This window comes from Cyclopterus lumpus, chromosome 7, assembly GCF_009769545.1.
Source record: "Cyclopterus lumpus isolate fCycLum1 chromosome 7, fCycLum1.pri, whole genome shotgun sequence".
Lineage (NCBI taxonomy): Eukaryota > Metazoa > Chordata > Actinopteri > Perciformes > Cyclopteridae > Cyclopterus > Cyclopterus lumpus.
Window position 1 is genome coordinate 13,361,496 of NC_046972.1, and position 21,783 is coordinate 13,383,278.

The 21,783-nt window shown below is 43.6% G+C and overlaps 1 protein-coding gene across 2 annotated transcripts in view; it reads left to right on the top strand.

Annotated features, from left to right (window-relative positions):
- The first annotated feature begins 1,390 nt into the window (after positions 1-1,390).
- Positions 1,391-21,783, top strand: part of rarga (retinoic acid receptor gamma a) — a 41,064-nt gene continuing 20,671 nt past the window's right edge. The window contains exons 1-2 of one of the 2 annotated variants that reach the window (XM_034537639.1): positions 1,391-1,579; positions 14,006-14,369. In XM_034537639.1, coding sequence (XP_034393530.1) covers positions 14,201-14,369 — 169 coding nt within the window. In that variant the 5' untranslated portion in view covers positions 1,391-1,579; positions 14,006-14,200. Of the gene's footprint in view, positions 1,580-6,795; positions 6,910-14,005; positions 14,370-21,783 lie in introns of those variants that run through there. The other variant, XM_034537638.1, reaches the window with a different exon arrangement.

A 21,783-nucleotide genomic window follows, 5' to 3' on the forward strand; every position in this document is an offset into this window, starting at 1 on the left:
CGCTCCGAATGTGCCAGGGAGAGCGCTGCCCTACTGATACACATTTTATGCAAAAATACGCAGCGTGCGGTGTGCAGGGATGGAGAGATTGGTGGATGAAGCACATGGACAATAGGCGTGGGTCACCGTGACTTCTTGTTCTACGACGTGCAGCGCTCACTGCAAACAGATGGCAAACACATGCCAAACAACAAGCAAGTGTCAAGTTTAAAGCCCGTGTGCCAAAGTAACTCTAGATGGGCAACTAAACCTCACGCCAACAACATGCTGCTGGAGTGAGCCGAATGCAAAGGCTCAACGTCGGCTAACATTTATATTTTACATTTATATTTAAATGTACATCCTGTATTATTTTAGCACTTATGAATGTGTTTGCGGTCTTTAAAACCAGGCCCACTCTGTGCACTTGAGGTTGACCGCTTTTAAAGTGTTCCATTGTACACCTATTTTAAATGTTTGCGCAGCAAAAAGTTTTATAACATTCAGTCAGCAACAAACTGCAGCATGCCGTGTGACGCTGTGTGACGCTGTGTGTAGATGTAGGTCAACTGTGCACAGCTTGTGGAAAGCGCCCCTTAGTGACACATTATGGCATCGACGCATAGTATGATCTATCTATCGAGACTAAATATGTTCCCAGAAGTCTCAATGCAAGAGTAGACTTTAATGGTTATATTGCAGACAAATAATTTCAACTTTTGAAAATTAAATTTCAACTTAGTCAAACTATTTAAATGTGTCATAAAATAAATTACACATAGTTGCTTGAATGTCTCAGATCATCAGAATGACTGTTTTTAAAATAATAAAAATACATATTGTGTTAAGCAGCACTTGTCAATTATTAGTTTTTTTTTATCATTAGGTTCGAAATAAGAGTGTTTAAAAAACCAACAACAATGTAATAGGTCTTATTAAACACTTAAACTGCTTTTTAAAACTGAAACGTTAGTTACAAAGCTATAATAAAAGTGTTTGATTTGTAATATAATCTATTTATATATTTGACCCCTTTCCATCCAGTAATTAATTAATTGCTTTAATACCTTGTTAACTCTATTCTTTTCTACTTACTTATGTGAGGCACACCAACACATACACAATTGCTGTGCTCATATTGGATATGATTTGAAGCAAGGAGCAGCATGATATATAGGCTCTATATTTACATACATCTTGACTGACTCGTTTTGTCATTTTCCTGAGTAAACGTGTGTGTTTGTTTGAGGCGCTCCTTCTCTCCGTCACTAGGGGGAGTCACAGTGCCAAAAATCTCCACGCACGTTAGCTCCCATCATCGACGCCCCTGAGCTGCCGAGACCCAGTGACGGACTGGCAGCTCACCATTTGACAAATGACTGAGATGATCTCTGAAGCGCGAGGCTAACTGACGTGGCCTTTACAAGCTGATGTGCTGTAGTGGAGGACTCATGTGAAGACTGTCCCTGACTTTGTTTTGGCTCCTCCACAGACTACTTCGATGTGCATGCGCTTGTCATCCATTATTTATGTTTCAAACTTCTGAAGGGAATGTGCTCGTTTATGAAGCCGAGGCACACGCTACTTCTAGGCGAATAAGGTAGGATTGTGTACTTTACATAAATCATCTCCTTCCGTGTTACCTTGGATGTGTCTATGAATAAACGCAGCTCAAACTGCGTCAATCCGGGTGTGTAAGGCTCGAGCCGTCATCATGAGAACACGTTATGGCAGGGCACGAGATAATTATAGGCTGCTGTTTGGTGACTGAGCAGAACAGAAGTTGTTGCCAAAGTACACACCTGCAAAGCACTGTGTTGCCTGAGGCTTAGAAGAAAGTCTTCATCACTGTCTGTCTGTACTGTAACCCCCTTCCCCTCTCCAACTCTGCCCAAACAGCCCCCTTTCCTCACGCACCTTGTTGAATTGGTGCTTTTAGTGGAGGATGCCAGTGAAGTGACACATGCACTTCACTTTATATCTGGATGAACTTCCCCAGTTTATTTGAGATTATCTTCCAGGACGGTTGATTAAACTCAGGAAATCAAATGAGTAAAGAATGCAGACGATTTTCCAGTTATAGACTTTGTGGAATTAACCTAATGATCAACAGGCTTTGTTCTTCTTTCTGAAGGAAATTTGCTAAATGGGACCCTCAACATACTACACATATGCAATATATACCAACCACATGCCAAATGGCAAAAAGCAAATGAAAACCTCTTCATGTTTCCTGCTCAGTATTTAGTGCCCAACTTTCTCACAAGGGCAGTTTTATGTGCGGGGAAGGAGGCATGGAAAAGAAGACCTTTCCTTTTGAGCTCACAGATTTGCAGTAATTACAGAATCACTTCCATATGTGGCTCTCTGGCTGCCTTCTCGCTGCCCCCACCACCCCTCTCTTCCTTCCCTCTCTTTCCCTCTCCCCTCTTTCATTTGCATTCTCCCCTATTTCTTTTTTTGGCATCCCCTCATGCACTCAGAGCATTTTTTTTTGTCAAACCACAGCTTAAACAAAGTTTATAATAATCAGAACATCCTGGCATTTTTGGCATATACTGCAGCACTTTTTGGTGATTCAATTAGACCATGCCTGCCAACAAAAAAAATGAGTTTTGAGTGCTCTCAGTGAGAAAGAAAAGAGGTATAGATGGGAGAAGGGGAAATGTTGAAGAATACGGAAATATGAAAACGAGGAAAGCAAAAGAATGGGAGCTCAGTGAAGAACTCTAGAGGCAGGAACGGAGTGTGAAGGAGGGAGAGGTGGAACAGAAAACGAGGCAGCGAGAGGGAGGGCCGGAGTAATGCTTTTTGACAGAGGTGGGTTCAAGATGGGTTCATGGTGACATCATTGCTGATTTTTGAGGAAAGTATAGACAGGAGAGCCGTTCACCTTTCATTAGACACACATGTTGGGGAATAGGCTCATATGCTGGCACACACGCTGGTAGCTGTGTCGACAGCCTCTGAATGCACCCCAAAATATGCACAATAAGTGCACATACACTTTTTATTTTCTCTCCCGCTCCCCCTCTCTTTTTCCCTCAGTTCCTTCTGCAGAAAAAAAAAGAAGCTTTTGGCTCTCTCGCTAACTGTTCCAAGCTTTGTGCTCATTTGTTTTTGTTAGAGGAGTACCTAGTGGTATATGTCCTTCGGTCCCGAACACATACATTTCTCCTTTGCCATGAGTAACTCACTTTCCTGTGAGTAGTATTCCTCTGTGTATGTTTTTGCTTCAAGGCGGTTGGACTCTAAATGAGCGCACTTTGCCAGGCTGGATGAATGAGCTCCTTCATTTCACAGGATGTGTGTTTAAGTCTCTAACCAAGAAAGTGCGAGCAAGTCTATATTTGTGTGTTGTGTTTCTGCACATGTGTGCACCAATGTGTCTTGAGTGGGGTGTGTGCCTTCGCCCTGCATCCCCTGCCTGCCTCGGTGTGGCACCAAACTTCACATGACATCAATCTGAATGTGGGGAAATAGTGATCTCATTACAGGCATCTTGTTACTGATTAAAACCTGCCGCCACAGGCACCCGCTCCCTTCCCACCTCCCCACCACCAATCCCATCAACCCCCTCCTCTCCCTCCTTCTATCCATCCCTTTCTCCATCTCACTCTGCAGTTTTCTTTTCCTCCCTCTTACTATTTCACCCACCTTTCTCTTCACATCCCCTGTACCACTGGCCCTCTCGTCTTCCAACCCTGCCCTCCCCCCCACCCTCTCAATCTCACTTTAACCCCTATAACCTCACTTCCTCCCTCTCTTGTTCCCTCTATCATCCCCCCTTTCCTCTTACCTCTCCTTCGCAGCTTTCCCTCTGCCAGTGAGCCTCAGGCCTCTACTCCATGGCTCTGTGAATGCAAATATGTTGAATCTAAAGTGGAAACACACGACTGAGTATGATGTTCCCATGAATATTTCATATCTTCATAAACACACCCAGAGAAGCGGCAAAGCTGAACAATGCCTCTGTTTGCCGGATGACTTCCTGGGAGGAATGGCCTCTCTTGCATTTGACTTTTTGTCGGAGCACACTGTGTTAGGATTGATGTCAGGGCAGTTCGTTATGATGTCACAGGCTGAAGTTAATGATACGAGAACGGACGGGGCCATAGGCCATGTTTCCAGTGGTGCCCAGAAAGAGAGATAGCGCCCTGATCTATCTTCATTATCCCCCACTCTGCAGCCTCCCAGACACAATGATCATAAATCTCTGCCTGGAGCACACTTCACTGACACTGAAACACAAACACCAGTAACCTCTGACCTTCTTGGTGCTACTGCCTACGCATACTCATCCATGCGCACACACACACACACACACACACACACACACACACACACACACACACACACACACATAGTCATAAGTGACATGTGTACTGCAAGACTAAACACAACCCCTGCTCAAGCTCACTATCATAATTTAATGCAGAGCACAGCACGCCCTGTGCGCTGACACACACACACGACTATCATCATGTACTTCACTCTGCATTCTGACACCAATGCATGGTCTCAGTCAGCCCGATAGCATTAAACTGACTAGAAATACACACTTTACACTTTATGTCACTCTAATGGCTGATACCAAGTTATTGTAGGGTCCTATGGCTGTATTTACCTTCTTGTTTTATATTGTTTTCATATTCATGCAGATTTAGCACTGCTATGTAAACAGTTAAGGGATTTATATTAAGCTTAGTGGCCTCATAAGTAAAACATGAATCAAATGACAACAAGATAAGGATCATCTGAAGTGCTTCTTGCAGGCTTAGATTATGTGCTTCCTGAATATAAGGTTTCTGCGAAAAGACAACACTGCTTATGTACCAGCAAATTCACATAAAAAAATGTATGAAAGAACATTTCAGTAGGCTCCTGTAGACCATATGTGGCTGTAAAGATCGGAAGCACATAGGAATAATGAGCTTGAGGCCGGGCACTTCTGTTTTTTATTATAACGGCTTGACTTGATCCTGGAGACATATTGGGTTCAGCGTGTTTGGAGATGAGTTCTCGGCCTGTATTCGGCCAGTTACTGTGATTTACAAAAACAATATGCAGCAGTTATATCAGGTCTTAAATGGACAGATAGTTGTGAAGACCAAAACAAAAGTTCCACGTGCCGCATTGGTCGGAAATTCTGCCTCAGACTGTGAGATCTGGGAGAATGTGAAGTGATGCACGGCCGATATGCCTGAAGGGCATTGTTTTAGATGAAGTTTCAGAATAAGTAGTGCATGTATAAATTGGTTATTTTTAAAATGCTTGCTGCACTTACTTGGTTTAGATATTAATTAGACTAGATGTGTATTATGTGAGTGTTAAAGAAGCATGCATGTATTTACACTGTTTATGTTTTTTCATCACAAGATGTAGTTTATCTATACTCTGCTGCAGAGGGACAGTAGAAGTGCCCTTTGAGGTGCCAGTTGAGGTGCCAGTTGAGGTGTGCCCTTTCCTCCCAGTTCAGAGGTTTGAGGTGCTTCTCATAACCAAAACAACTTGAGAAACATTTCATTAAGAAAAGCAGGGCACACGCCCAGAACCACAAACATGTAAACACAGATCTGAAACATATGATCTCATATAGAGAGAGGGGCACGTTCGGGGGCACGCCCAAATGTGTCGCTGCCGCAGCTGCACAGCGCTGCCATCTCACACGGGACTTCCCTGCAGCTGATGTGCCGCCACGAGTTTTATGTTCAGAGCTGATGGGATTTTAGGTACAGAAATCTGCAGTTGTTGTTTTTTTCCAATAATCTGGATTTAGAAAAATATTCCTAACTGCATATTGTTTGGCAGGATATTGACGGATGTTATATGTCCTAAAAAATTTCTGGTTTAAGTTTGTTCTCAGCAAGAATGTTTGAGATATTCTGTGTTCAATACTTCCTTAATCAGTTTCACAAGGGTCCTCATACTTTCCTTAATAGTAAGTACAATCAGTAGTAGTAGCATCAGCAGTGGTAATAATTGTAATGTTTTACTATCACTGCTCTGGGAAGATTGTCATAGAAACTTTAGAAGCAATCAAACACAAATATGAGCACCAGCCTGTAGTGAGCAGATAGGTTGGCAAAAGTCCTTCATGATTATTCCATTAATTGATCACACTGTGAATAAATCAATTGGCTTGCCATTAGCATCATCTGTGGTAAATCAAAACATTATTATTTATGTCCAGGATACTGAAACATCCTCTCCTATTAACCTCTGGATGTATTGATTAAACATGAATGAGCTAAGATCTCGACATGGCTCCATATTTAAACATGCGTAAAGAGTTTGTAGGTAAGGCTCCTTAGCCAAGAAGATGAAGAAGAGACAAATAATTCACCCGACAGACAAAGAAGGGAGAGAGAATTAAAAACAGAAACTTAAGCTCTCTGCGCCTTTTTCTTCCCTCCAGGCATTTTGTGGCTTGTGAAAAATGTGCTGTTTATTTGAAGTGTTGTGTCACGTGACAAAGGAAGGCTTTATGATTCAGAGAGTATACTTGTTTCTTAGTGAGTAAGAGAGTGAGTGTATGCCGGTGTTTGGGGAGTGAAAGGGTGATTTTAAGAGGTAGAGACTACTAGAGAAAAGGAGGAGAGAGAGAGAGAGAGAGAGAGAGAGAGAGAGAGAGAGAGAGAGAGAGAGAGAGAGAGAGAGAGAGAGAGAGAGAGAGAGAGAGAGAGAGAGAGAGAGAGAGAGAGAGAGAGAGAGAGAGAGAGAGAGAGAGAGAGAGAGAGAGAGAGAGAGAGAGAGAGAGAGAGAGAGAGAGAGAGAGAGAGACGCGCTCACTGCTACTCTGTCTTTGCTGTCAGAGAGACTCTGATGAACGTACACACAACTTGACTCCTTTTTCCCGGCTCGCTCTGCTCATCAGACCGTTTCGGCATCTGCTTCATCTGTCCATCTGCCTCATGAACACCTGAGCGAGTGAGTAATTTATACTTAAAAAGTTAAATATCTGTTACTTTAGATGTTGTTTGTCTTCCATTTTCTCACTCTCTCTCTCTCTCTCTCTCTCTGAACACAGAGAAAGAAAAAGACAGAGTGGCTGCGTTTTTTTGGGAACGGGTGGACAGTTTTAATTGAAGACAGAGACCGAGTTTGCAAAACACTTGAGAGGCTTTGAGACAATTAATTGTTGTTTTCCCAGAAATCTGACCAGATTTTCATGTGTAAACACTAAAAAGTCCTAACACATATGTTGGTTTGCACGCAGTGCCTTAGTGTGTTGGCGTCTTTCTGCTTTATTAATGTGAGAGTGACATTGAGTTTATATGAAAACATAAGCATGTGTGCCTGCATGTCCCTGTGTGCACATATGTGCTTATTAGTGAGTGTTTCAAGTGTTAGCCAGTGCCTGTGGAGCTCTTTATTATTAGCATGTGTGTCTGTGTTAGTGTGTACACACTTGCATGTGTTTGATGTGTATTCACCACAGCCGTCCCCAGCCCTTGACCTGTTTTTTTATACACAACATCTGAACACTTGGACAAGGAGAGCATTGTTTTCCACCTTTTTAAACAGCAAAGGCTAATTCCTGTGGAGTGAAGTGTGTCAGACACAGTTTACATACGTACGTTTATCCATTGTGTTCCCATAGTTAGCAATGTGTCAGCGATGATTATTTATTAATGCCGGCATATGTGCTTGGTTAACAGGCTTCCCTTGTTAGAGTAACACGGTCCGAATCAAACTGCATTTAGATGTATTTGATCTGGACATAGGATGATCAGGCACCTGATGTCAGAGTGTAGCTTTCTGCAGTGTGTTGGTTTATTGCTCCAGCAGCGACTGGTCACCCTGCAGCTGGACTGCCTTTGCTTTGCACCTGCTGTCCACTGCTTATTTCCCCTGGTGGACTTGACATAAGTGTGAGGCACTGTTTGATTGAAGTGAATTGAAAAAACATCCACATGGGCGGGAGAGGGGAGGCCGGCTTGAAGGCCAATAATATCTGTGGCGCCCTCCGCTGTCATCTGGTCTATCAGTTTGACTCTGAGTCGGTGACATCTGGAGTGGAAGAAATGGAGCTCATCTCTGAGGCAGAGTAATATCACTGCGCTCTCCTGCTCCTCCAGAGCACCATCCGTGGGTCTCTTTTATCGAGGACGGGGTGTCAATGCAGAGCAGCTTTACTTTCATGGTGTTTGGTCACAGCATTTTGCTCATCTTCAGTGACAGTTTGGAATCAATTTTGCTTGCTGTTATATGCTGCAGATGGGTATGTGTCATTACTCGTGATCCATGTACTTGTGATTATGAGTATGTCAGCTCTATGTATCGGCCTCGCCAAAAACATACTCTTGTTTCTGTCATGCAACAGACCAGCTCAAAATGATTGAGTCAATGCTCACATACTGCCTATCTATCAGTACAGATCAGCAATAACATACTGGTTAAATGTACTGCTTGTCCATGGAAATAACTACTTTGGAACAAAAACACAGAGTTCATCTTCTTTCTTTAAAGCAGTGTGATTAGTGGCAGTTTTTTCAGATATATGTCTTGAATTTAGACATGTTATGGATTAAAAGTTTATAAAACAATAAAAACAAGAGAAACATTGATTATAATAACAGAATCATACTGCCAATAAAACCACTAAGGACTAAAAATGACACAAAACTGTAGTATGAACATTATATTGTGTGTTTGTTTTTTTAAAAACTAAATTGCAAAACCTGCTGTGTTATGTGTAACACTTTTCAGGTGTAGTTACATCTGAGGTTTTGTGGGAGCCAGTGAACAGTTGCCTTATAAAAGCTTCTGTCATGCAAAACCTGCAACAGTCCTTCTTTGTGATGTGACTTTGAGCAGTAAATCTGGGAGTTGTTGATTCCTGTCTTTTTCTGGAATTTCTATAGCAATTAAGGCCAAGTAGTAGGGAGGGGTTAGACAGGTGGTTTGAGGAGAATCGAGGGGCTCTCTTCAACCAAACTATAATTAACAAGGAAACTATTTTGCACACCATTTCCTGTGTCTATTTTTGCAGGTGTGCTTTCTGATTTTGAGGATTTACATGTTCACCCTGCCTTCAAGCTCTCATTAAGAGATTTCTTGACGTTCAGTTAAAACGTCTGCCAATGTTGTTTTGCATGTTGTGCCTGCATGTGTGTGTTTGGGCCTGCTTGAGTGTTGCTTTGACTCCTGAGGCTAAAAGTGGCGGTGGTGAACCCATCCATTATGCATCTCTTTATACAGAGAAAGGATTGTTGAGTTGAGTAAGGGAAACATCGAGTGAATCATTTCTTTGTAATTACAAGATGGATGACTAGCACCAACTTTACCATTTGAAATCTAAAAGGACTTTCTTCTCTTGCTTTATTTCCTGTCTCTCTAATTCTCTATTTATTTTTCAAAATGTTTTCCCATCATGTGCCTTGGCCTTTTCCTGCTGTGGTGTGTTTTCTTGTGTTGCTGGACCCACTGCTGAAGTCTCCATGTTGAGCACTCCGAAGAGCGCCACCACATCATGGAAACAGCACGCTGTCAGGATGACTTCATCATGTCACCAAGTGTTTTATGTCTCACGGACTTCTCACTCTTTCCATACTTCTCTCCAACACTGCAAGTCAACACAGCCCGTTTGACAAAATGTTTAAACAAAGAGAAGAAAGAGAGAGCAAAAAAAATTATAATATTATTTAAAAAAAAATATTTATAGATACAAAAGCAAAGATTGCATAATGCCACTCCCCAGTGGCACTCTTGAAAAACAAAACCTGCTCAAGTGACAAGTGATTACACAGAGGTGCTTCTTTGCATTGTTGCTGAAAGCAAATCCGTGTTTGTGTGATGCCATGAGCAGGCAGATGTCAAACAAGTTTGAGGCAATGGAATGCCGGTCTGTTTGGAGGCACTGGACCGTCTGTCACTGGCTGTCTCCTCAGAGCCATTAGCCAGCCACTTGTTGAAAGACAGGGAGCTGTCAGCTTTGCATCAGATAGTAGGGAGGATATTGTTTTCACAGCCAAAATACTGCTGACGCCAGCCAAAAGATCAAATAACACTCTCATTATGTTTCATTATTAACGTTTTAATTAGTCCGTGACAGTCCAAAACAGTGATGATGACAATAAGCGTTCCTTTTGCTCCAAACTGTTGGAAACGATAGTGTTAACTCAGGTCACATGGATTCTAAAATCATTGTTTAACTTCACTAACGACCCAAAACTTAAACATAGCAGTCTGTGCTTCAAGTCCTTACTTTTACAAAGTTACTGACAATAAATCACTTTATGATGTTGACAATTGAAGGACAGTGCCTGGAAGACATGCACAGTTATATGTCAAGAAATGGGCAGGAGTGGGCAAGTCAGAGGTGGAAAAATAGTGAGAGGATTCTGTGATTCTGCCTTGATACAATGTACAGTGAATTTGTCTCAAGGCTGTGCATTTACAATTCAATCCTTCCAGTAAAAGGTTTTGACTAGCTACTCTCCAGTGGACTGACAGACAGATTTTTTTTTTTTTACAATTGCATATTGTGACCTTCTTGGGAGTCCAAGAAACCCAAAGAAGAAGTGTGAACCCACTCAAGCTCCGAAAAGAGCGTGAGGAGTGGTGTTTGAATTTGACTTCAAAGACAAATATCCACAGAGGCAAACATGCAATTATAATTGAATATAACATCACACACAGTTACTGTAAGTTTGTGTGTGTTTCCCTAACTACAACAAGAAACGTCCTCCAGTTAGAAAAGCGGGCTACGGCACCCAGAATCCTGCTCATATACGCAGAGTAATCACCTGTGGTTTCTTTTGCTGACTAAAAAACCCACTGCTTTTCTTGGTTGTGTGGTTACAGAGCGTCCTGAGATGCTGTGATTTATGTGTTATGTTTGACTGCAGTTCTTCTTGCCAGAGGGGTCTCACTCCGTCACCACTGTTAAAGCACAATTGTTGTTTAGCTCAGAGGATTTGATACCCTTTGTTTGACAGACATTCAATCTGTGGGAACTGTTTGCTCTCTCTCTGTCTTTTCCCCTCGTGCTTGACTCTACCTTCTGCTACGTCTTTTTGTTGAAACCCAAACTCCTCAGCAAACAAGATAATCTCATCCTCTCTAAGCGTGCCTCGTCTTGTCTCCGAATTGTCACCTTGATTGATTTCATTTTTTTTGCTACACGTTGTTTTAATCAAATCAATGAATTACCTCACGTAACCATGAGTCTACCTTAACATTATGAACTACTGCGTGGTCTGACACTCCACTATTTACAGAAACAACCACAGTAAATTTAAACTGCTTCAGCGCACCTCTCAGGGAGTGATGGAAAGTCCCAGCAACAGCCGTGAAGCCACTCATAGCTGGCCCTGGTGCTCCTCGCCTGCCTGGCTGCCTGCTGCCTCCTGTGTGCCCCCCAGGCTCAAGGGAAGTGGGGAGGCCCTCTATGCCCATTTGGCCTGGCTAACAGGGGATGAGGTCACTCAAAATTCCCCTTATCCCCTTATAGCCCCAGACGGGCTGGCGAAGTTAGCCTACCACAGGACCTAACATAAAACATAAATGGCTCTGTAAAAAGCAGCCGGGCTGATGTGACTCATTAAAAAACACTGGCGCCAACTCTTTTATTAATTCATTATTGTGTTTGGGGAGAGTAAAGTGACTGGGTTCTATTTTAAAAGGCTGCATGTGTCTCTCTGTACAACTCTTTAGTTCAGTTTCGTTGATTGTTTTATGACTTATGTGAAAACGTACAGTGGGACTGCGGTTTATTGTGCTGAGGTTTTTCTGCCTGTGTCTGGTGGCTTGAAAAGCACTTAAAGCTTAATTTTTAGATTAATATGTTGTTTAGCCCCGTGGGAATACAAAATTCATGTGTACAGTCCTACTCTCTGCCACGATCCTTTCTTTCACATCTTCCTTTTTCTTTTCATTGTTCTCTCTTCTCCCAGCACTCTCAGACACATTGTGCTGCCTTTATGGGGCCTGGTTTGAGTTCATGAGGCAGATACCCAAACAGGCCTAACGCGGGCCAAGTACATACTCATAACACACACACACACACACACACACACACACACTATTATGAGCCTCTGTGTTGCTGGCAGTTTTGTTTTTCCAGTCTGTACCTCTTCTCCCATTAGGCCCACTGTGAAATCTTTAGTGGTGTTTTTGTGTGTTAGCCACACAGTGGAACCGCTGCACAGGGTCATGGTACAAGTTGTACAAGCAATAGAGGGATGGAAATGGGGTGTGGGTAGGGGAGGAAGGACTGGGTATAAGGACATGATTAAAGAGAGGATATAGAGATGTGGGGGGGGTCAGAAAAGGGAGAAGAAATGTAAAAGTAGTTAAGATGAGGGATGGACTGAAAAAGGGAAAGAAAGAAATACAGAGAGAAGGAAAGAAAGAAAGATGGCAGTATGGCTGTGTTGGCAGGATGGGGGTGGGTGCCTATATCGGCGGCTGCTCCTTCCTGAAACGTGGCCACCCGAGCCTGCCTGGGCCCTGGATGCACATGTGGAACAGTTTACTGTAATGGAACTCTAAATTAGTGGTGGTTTGAAGCTGCCTGCAGCAGTAGGGTGTAATTAACTGGCTCTGTTGAAAGAGAAAGAGAGGCAGGGAGGGAGCCAGAGCCCTGGAAAAGGCAAAGGGTGAGAGAGGTGTGTGTGTGTGTGTGTGTGTGTGTGTGTGTGTGTGTGTGTGTGCGCTCACACATGTGTAGAGTTTTTTTCAGTGCTTGATTGCACGTGTATGTGTTTCAGACTGTGTGGTGTGTTTGTGTGCATTTTGGAAAGCTCTCCTTCTTTTTCCCGGGCACAGCGCCACCTCTTAGTGCCCCCCAGTGCCCAGACCCTGTCACTGTTCCTCTGTGCATTTTTCGCTCTGTTCAGCAGTTCACCGGTTCAGCCTTAGATCTCTTCGCCCCCCTCTCCCCCCCAACTCATTTCTTTGTTTATATTGAATTCATTACCAAGATTTTTTTCCTGTCTTTTCTCCCGGATTCACAAGCCACAGCAGTTCCAAATTCCTTGGCTCTGCTCTTTTTCAAAGCCACATTTTAAAAACAAGCTGATCACAGCACCCACTCATGAAATCACGCTAGGGAAGCGAAAGGCAAAGAGAAAACATGAAAAAGAAAATGGGAGGCTTTGCTGGGAATGTTTTTTTCCTCTTGTGTTAACCATCAACGGTGGGGCATAACTTCAGCCTTGTCCACCCTTGAGTCAGACTTTTCTGCGCCTACTGTGTGGAGTCAATGTGACGAGCTGGCAGCTGGAGGTTAGGGCCAAAATGACTCTGTGGGATGGGAGCCTGACCTCAAGAGAGGATAGTTGGAAGTGACAGCAGCAGTTAGCAATCAGTGGATCTCATTTTCCCTATACCCTCTACCCCCATCAACCCCCTCCTCCTCCCTTCTTCATGCTCTGGACCCCGTGTCTGGGCCTCTGGTCCTGAGGGAAAGAGGCAGAGAGGCAGGCTGCTGTGCTAGGCTGGCAGCAGGAACAGAGGAGCTCTTTATAGTAGAGTTCTGGTGATTTAAATCATATGGCATAGCCTGGAATCACTGTAGAAGTCTGGAAGCTCTTCAAAACTGCAAGAACAAGAGCTCTCTCTTTTTCTCTCTCTCTCTTTTTCACCCTCCCTCCCGCTCTTCCCTGTTATAACTTTTTCCAAACTTCTTTCTTATTTTCTTTTCCCCTCAGTCCCAGTTTTTCTGGCTTTCCCTCTCACTGCTCACTCGTTCTTTTTCTCTCACATCTTTATCTGCTCTGGTTCCTGCTGTTCTTCCTCACTTCTTTTCCTTCCCATTCTCTCATACCTGTTGGTCTGAATTTTGCACATCCTTCTTGCATTAGAGCTGTGGATCAACTATTCTCCGTCCCAGAGCGTAGATGCATCATGGTCTCAGAGTTGATATGAGGTGAATTGTGTTTGGAATCCAGAGAGGATGTCAACACAAACCATTGATTGTATTGTCATGTTCAAGCAAATCACAAACAATCATCTTTACATTTTATGTGGTGAATTTATTAGAAAGAAATAACAAATGTCTCTGCCTTCTCTTCCTCAGAAAAGTGAATTGGATGACCCATCGAAAGTGCAGCCACTAAGACCAGCGGCCTTATCGTCACCCATCCATTCCCCACAGCCTGAGGGTCTTCAAAAGGACACAAATTTCAACTTTTCAAGGGATTTCCAGGTGTTGCTAGAGCCTCTTAATTTCACCCAGTGGCCTGCTGCGGACCCCGGGGTGTGCTCCGTCGCCATGGCTACCAACAGGGAACAGCAGGTGGGTCACATGACCGGCTTCCCACCTGCTGTCTACCCCTTCGCCTTCAACTCTATGAGAAGTCACTCCCCTTTTGACCTGCTGGCCAACAGCAGCCTGTTTGGGAGGTTTGGTGCTGACCTGCCCAAAGAGATGGCCGCTCTCTGTAAGTCAGTTTCATTACTGTATGCGTTGGATTTTTCCTCGCTGTCCATACCTTCATTTTAGTCACATTATACAATTTGGACATGCACTGGAAAGAGGCTATTTAAATTGCACTTCATTATGTGTAATTTTGTCGAAATGGAAACCCTTTGGGTCTGTTTGCGATATAGGAGGAGTAATATGAGAAAAAAATCCCCCTAAGAAACCATGAAGAAAAAGTTCACTTTCATCAATACAATGATTACTCTGCTCCTGTGGTGTCTGTATAGATGCTTGTAGATGGTGTGGTTGTGACCACAATCTCTGGCTCTGGCTCTGGCTCTGGCTCTGGCTCTGGCTCTGGCTCTGGCTCTGGCTCTGGCTCTGGCTCTGGCTCTGGCTCTGGCTCTGGCTCTGGCTTCAGAGTGTGTGCGTGTGCGTGTGTGCACAATTGCAATTGAAAGACACGTCTTACTGTTTATTCAGAATGAGCATGCCACACACCGTTTTGGAGAAAGAAAGGTGAGCAGAAAGCCCAGTTCAAACAATCAGGTACCATTAACAGCAGGCTCCATTTGTGTCAAAGCTGTAGTTTCAGACCTGACCACAGGGGGCGCTGCTGTATGCTGAAGCACTAAAATGGGATGATGTATGTAGCACAGAGCACAAAGAGGAGATTGTTGGTCAGTGTTGATCTGTCATGGAAAAACTAGCCAGATTACACACACGCTGCTGACATACATTTGTCGTTGCTCAAAGCACCTGCTAATTTCAAAAGGCATTTTTTAAAATCAGCATCATGATTCTAGGTCAGGGAGTGTCCTTGTAAACCACTGCTGTATAATTTGATGCTGAGGATGTCAGTGGGAGAGAAAGGACGGCAGAGAGAAAACAGAAGGAGCAGTTTTGTTGAGGTTAGGACATGAAGTAAAGGTAAGCAGGAGTTATTTGAAATCGTATCTGGGTGCAGCGCTAAAGGGGCGGCAGGTGGTGGTGACTAGTAGGTGGTGGAGGGGCTATAATGGGTGTGGGTGGCAACAGCTGAGTGCAGAACCTGAGAGCCCCCTGCCTGTGTGTGCAGTCCCCCTCTCTCCCCTACCACAGCATGCCTGAGCACCTCTCCAGCCTTTCAGCCGTCAATCACTACGAGCCCCCCCACCCGCACCCCCCCACCACACCCGTCCTCCTCGCCGCTGCAGCCCACCTAATCCTCAAGGTATTTTCACAGAACCAGAGCAAGCGAGAGAGCACCTGGGGGTAATGTCCTAGTGTGGTGGAATTGGAACACACCCTGCTAGGAAAACACACAGATGCACACACATGCAAACACACTACCATAGACACGCTTCTCTCTCTCTCTCTCTCTCTCTCTCTCTCTCTCTCTCTCTCTCTCTCTCTCTTTCTCTCTCTCTCTCCCTCTCTCTCTCTCCCTCTCTCTCTCTCCCTCTCTCACTCTCTCTGTCTCTCCGGCACCACAGAACATCTTTCATCTAAAAACTAGAAACATACCATTGACACAGAGTGATATCCCACCGCACTGACGGATGGATTCTTTTTGGTTTTTACACTGGCAGGAGTTAAAACAAAAACAAGTATCAAAGCACAAAAAGACGCAGGCAACCACATGCACTGGGGCCCTCATACATGACTGCTTGTACTGACACATCCACCCTGGCAGTAGTATCGTTCACAAGGGTTAAGGACTGCAATTATTCTGTTTAAACTCTGTGTCACAGCTTAAACAAGGCTGGGGTCAGAGATTAAGTCAGGATCATAGTGACAATTAGTGCTGACTTAACTTTATGTGTGCATTGACAAATAATTTTAGTAGTAGACATACAGCTTATTTTGATGAAGCTCATTAAAAAAATACATCTGAGTATCAGTTAAGGTTTCCACCAGTTGGTGGAAAATGATCAGCTGTTAGTGTGGGCTTTTAAAACGTCCTTTTAGTGTATCCCTTCTCAAGGAATGTTACAAGTCACTTTACTGACAGCCGTCAGCAGACAAAAGGCCTTGGTTTGGACATTCCCCAGGCCCCTGTTTTTCTTCTCCTTCTTCTCCAGGAGTTGGCTTAACAGGCCTGCTCATTGTTGTCAGGGCTGTCTGTAGGCCAGGCAGAGAAAATACCTTCCACATAAAGGGAGTAGCTCTGTGAATATTTCTCTGTGTGTATGTGTGTTTGTGTGTGCAGCTAATAGCACTGCATTCTTGCCGGCTCCAGAGCTCCGTGCGTAATTGTTGTTAGAAAGGTAGCCCGGGTGAAACCTAGCTTTGTTGGGTGTGCATGGTGTGCCGACAGGTCGGAGCACCTCCCACAGCAGCGCTGTGTTTTGGCACCAGAGTGACTTTGGAAATACCTGTTTTGCACAGACGTGGGAAGAGACAGGAGAGCGGAGGGATGTCTGTGTTTGCACATGCAGAGATAGTTGACTTTTCTTTATTCTTAATGCATACAAAGAGGAAGTAGACTCAGAAAACTGTAATGCCTCACTTCCAGTCCTGTGTGAAAGAGTTGCACCGACCATGCGGGTCTGCTGCAAGACTCCCATCCTTACCACCCATATCTTTATATTTGCGTTTATTCATCCATGAGAGGGCCTGACGGCTCTCTGTGCAGTGTGTAGCAGAGGCCGTTATCAGCTGATCCCTGTCATTATGGGAGCCCTTCAAACAAACAGTTGGAAGCCCATTAAGGCCACTTACTATGTGATAACATCACCACTGAGCCCTGAAACACCTCTACAAGCTTTCACCAATCAGGGCCGGAGCCCTGGCCCCAAAGCCAGCCACAGGGATGTTTTGAAAAGCTAGTAGGTCATTTCCTTCAGCCCACATGGCTCGGACCAAAATCTGCAGTCCTTTTGCTTGGCTCGGACTTTCAATTCAGACCTTGACTTTACAGCTTTATGTTGGGTGCCTCTCACGAGAGGCTCAGCTGTGAACTGTTTCCGCTGCAGCCCACAGTGGGAAGAAATTAAAAACATTGTATTAATAGGAACACATGTGTGTAAACTTGTGAAACTTGTGTAAAAGCTGCCTGTGTCTGCTCAGCTGTGCCCCCGGTGGAGACAAAGTGAACAGTTTCTTATGTAAAGTGTGTGTTGGGAAGGGAAAGACAAGAATCATGTTGTAAAAAAAAAATAAACAACCTCAACCATTTTAATTGTGTAACATTTTGATCTAACAGAGATCTTCGTCAGGCACTGTCAAATCACCATTACAAAGCAGATTAAGCAATATGCAAGCACATTCATCACTCTGGTCATTGTGATGATCTGCATGATCTCCGAAGTTGGCCCAATGAGATTCTCCCACGTAGGGGACAGAGCATGAGCCATAGTCTCTGAAAAAGAACCTGAACATCAAGATCAATATTAAACAGGCTAAATATAACATATTTGTCAAAAGTATATCATATATTCCATAAATCATCAAGCATCATATAAACTACTGTATATAAAAATAGACAGATAGAAAAAAATGTAAAGTAATAATTACTCGCTATGCCAAGCATTTCACCCGTGTTCACACACACACACACGCACACACAAGGAAGTCATGTTTGCTTAGGGAGCTTGGGGAGTTGCGTGAAGGAGCCATTTTGGTGGGAAATGTGCTTTAAGAGGGAATGTCAAAGTAAACCTTTAAATGGGGGAGAGGGACATGTCGATGATCAGAGTGAAACCTTCTCCACTGGATGCGGAAACTCGCACAAACAGCACATTGTGCAGCTTTATTTTTTTTTCATAAAGGTTGAAGTGCTGGCTTTCAGCCCAGTCTTGATGGAGGTGGGTACGTGCCTCACTGTGGAGGTTTGGATATTGCATAATGTGCATGCTTATGTGGGTATACTGTATATTTTAGTGACGGGTAGGAGGGAGATGAAAGAGGAAGGGAGCTATATGGATATGAAACTGATGAGCTCAGCCCTGCTGTCCCTGACAGGCACAAGCTTTCCATACACAGAAAGACTCCTTTCTCTATTAATTTTCCTCTTCATAAACTGTGATGTCATCTCTCTTTTAAATCTGTGAAAGGCCCTCAGAGACACCTGAGAGTTCAATTTTCTGTTTGCTCTTCATCATCTGTGACCGCTGTCAATCTCTGTGTCATTTAGTGATCTCTGTTAGATTTATTGAAGGAGCAGAAGAAAAAAACAGCCTGAGCCTGGGGTGAAAACATTATTAATGAGGATTTTAAAGAATTTCAGAAAAACTTCAGGAATGAGGGAAATAATTTGAGATAGATATAGCCTTTTATGTGATCATTGCTTATGGATTAGAAAAATATAAAAGACTAAGATAGAGCAGTGTAAAAGGATTTCAAATGATGTATGAGGTGTATTGTCTTACATATGAATATTATCTCCGATGATGTGCATGATCCCGTGCCAATATTATATTTCTTTCTTAACAAGCGTTGCATCTATCATGTTGTCTGAGCCTTTGTCAAAAACAAAATAAAACTCTGGATCATTTCAGTAGAAAAGTAAAGGTCTACACATGTTGAATACAAATGTTATCTCTATCCATTAACAGTTTTGAAATAACACATCATATTAAAGATAGTACCAGATCAAATTATGAAGCACCTAGTTAGTTCACTATCTCAATGTTAGCAGTGTCAAAACTTAATCATAAAAAACCCACCATTAAAGAGCCATCTGCTCGCTGGCATCTCTGCCCCTGTGACCACGATCTACATAGCACATTAACAATACTCTGACCATTTGTGTGTCCTTGTGTGTGATGTCAGCACATATAGCGACTTTGACTGTGTCCTTGATCTGTCACTGAGATTGGAGCTTCAATAAACAGCCCTGGTTTTATCTCCCATGGCAACCGCCAGCCTCAAGATGACAGCTCTTTGAGGTGCTCCTCTTCTTTTTGGAAATCGATTCCCCTCACATTGCTCTTTTTTAAATTTTCCAACCATTGCTGGCCACGATTCAATAGGTGAGGGGGGAAATGGACAGAAAGGCCGACTTTGTTTTTCCTGACAATTTAAAGCAGGAGGAGTTTTTATTGTGAAACTGAGGGGAATATCTGCTTCTCCGGAGGTATCCACCTAAAGCCTGTCGGATTATGCACTCTTGAATTCCCTTACTCTTTTCTCTCTCCTCTTTCTCTCTTTCTCCTCGGCCTTCACCTTGGATTTCCTTTTGTTATCCCTCTGTGCAAGTTGGAGCCAATTTGCCCTAAGTGCTGGAAACTTTCTAAAACTGCATGTGTTTGTGTATTAAGTGTGTTCATGTGTGCTTGTGCCTGCATGCCTGCGTGTGTGGAAAGTCAGCAAAGGTTGCTGGTAAAGGAGAGGCCACAGAGTTTACTACAGCTCTGACACGATGACAGATGAAGATAAAGAGGCTACTATTAAAAATGGGAGGGGTCTGTTTTCAGATGGGCCTTTGTGGGCACGTGCAAGATGAAGAGCAGAAAATGGCGAGAAAGGAGGGATGGGCCTTCAGAAGGCGTGGAAGGGCACACAGGGCTTAAGAGAACAAGACAAGACGTTTCGTGTATTTCGCCACATGACTAAAAGATCTTTTTTTTTCTTCCCAGAAAACACGGGTAGCGAAATGTCATGTCAGTGCAGATAGAGGGAGAGAGAAAGACAGACAGAGAGTGAAAAAGACTTTGCTGAAAGACGGCCAAAAATGATAGTGCTCTGAAAAGTAGTTAGGCCTTTGGTGGGACCAGCCTGTGAACAGACGCCAACATGGCCGCCGCTGAGAAATGGGCTCTCCCATAATTGTTGTGGGGATCGACGCTGGTGCAGAAAGTAGGTTCACGTGACCGATTGAGTATTGTTGGATTATTATAGATTAGAATTGGGTAGACCCAGACAAGTATGTTGCTTCTTCTCTCTAAATTTCAGACACAAAATGTTAATTTAATTGCCTTTTGGACGTCCCATTATTTATGGGCAATTTGGTTTAGTTTTTACGTATATTTACTCGTAATAAATGTTCAAAATAAAGTATATTCAAATGAATTCATGTCTCGCCTTCCTGACATCCCTCTTCATTGACACATCAGGTATCTTCCAGAGATATATTGTGAGAGAGTGAAGAAGATAAGTGGATAGGATTACATGTCTTGTCAGAGCTGAACATGTGTAAAACCTGCTGCTGGTGGAGCAGTTGATGGATGTGATGGGTAGGAATGCTAGGATTGCCCTCTGTTACTTTCTTTAATGATTTTATAAATGAAAAGGATTGCATTTTGGATGCATGGATCTTGTTGTTTGAGTCCTTCGTTATTTGTTAAAAACAAACCCACCTACCAAAACAGGATTCCTGTGTGTATGTCTGTGTTTCTGAGTAACCTGAATCTGGCTCCAGTGGGAGGGCGCTCTGAACTGGTGTTCAGTGTCTCTATCATCACCGGCAATCTGTTTCAGCACGTCCACACACTGTGCACATGTTCACATCGGCAATGAAAAAGCTCTGCATTCCTTTCAAAATCACCACGCTGATTTTAGCACATAGGCATTTAAAAACAAGCCACCTTTATTGCCTCACACACCACTGTGTTGTTGACTGCTTGGCTGGAACGTGAATGACTGTATACAGAGGAAGTGGCAACAATGTGTTGTATACGTCTTATCTGTAATCGGCATCAGAGTGTCAGACAGTAAAGCTTTATTTTCCTGGGCTCCGGCCCACGTGGAGCTATAAGCAGTCTGGGACCAGCTGACTGAGCATCCCTGTCTGATGTATAGATAAAGAGATGAAACATGTCATGTCACAGATGAAACATTCAGATTGAAACAATTCAATTAAACATTTGAACTCAGCTGTCGCACAAAATAACCAGTGAGTTGCCAGCCACTGAAAATGAAACATTTCCAACAACAGAGATCTTTATCAATTAAAACAAATCATGCAGTTAAGGAAAAACGACCATAGGGAACTTGATGAAATGGGGAGAGTATTTGCAGAAACAGGGAATGGGGGGGGGGGGGGGGGGGGGGGGGTTGATTAGAGAGGAGTGAGTGAGAGAGGAGTGAGGGAGAGAAGGAGGGAGGGCAGGATAAGTTTGGGGGAAAAAGTTAGTGGCCCAGTGGGGGTTTCTTCTAGAGTTCAACCTCTCTGGCTGGGGAAGGAAGGGGAGGAGGGAGCGGAGGCAGGGCCCAGCCTGGGTCAGCAGCAGTATGGAGTATGTGTAGATTAGATGTCTGAACTCACTCCACAAACCCTCTGAAGCGACTCTCAGCTCACAGTCCTGTGCCAACAATTGGAGAACCTGGGGTTAGTGGTTTTAATTATAGTCTCCAACACAATAAAAAAGAAATGTCAAAAGCAGAGGAGTCGGATAAAGTCCACAAATCTCCAAAAACAAAAGAGTTTCAAGTGTGAGCACATGATATTATAAATCGATTGTGTTGCTGCACACCAGTCCAGAGAGCAGGCCTGGCAAACAACGGCGATG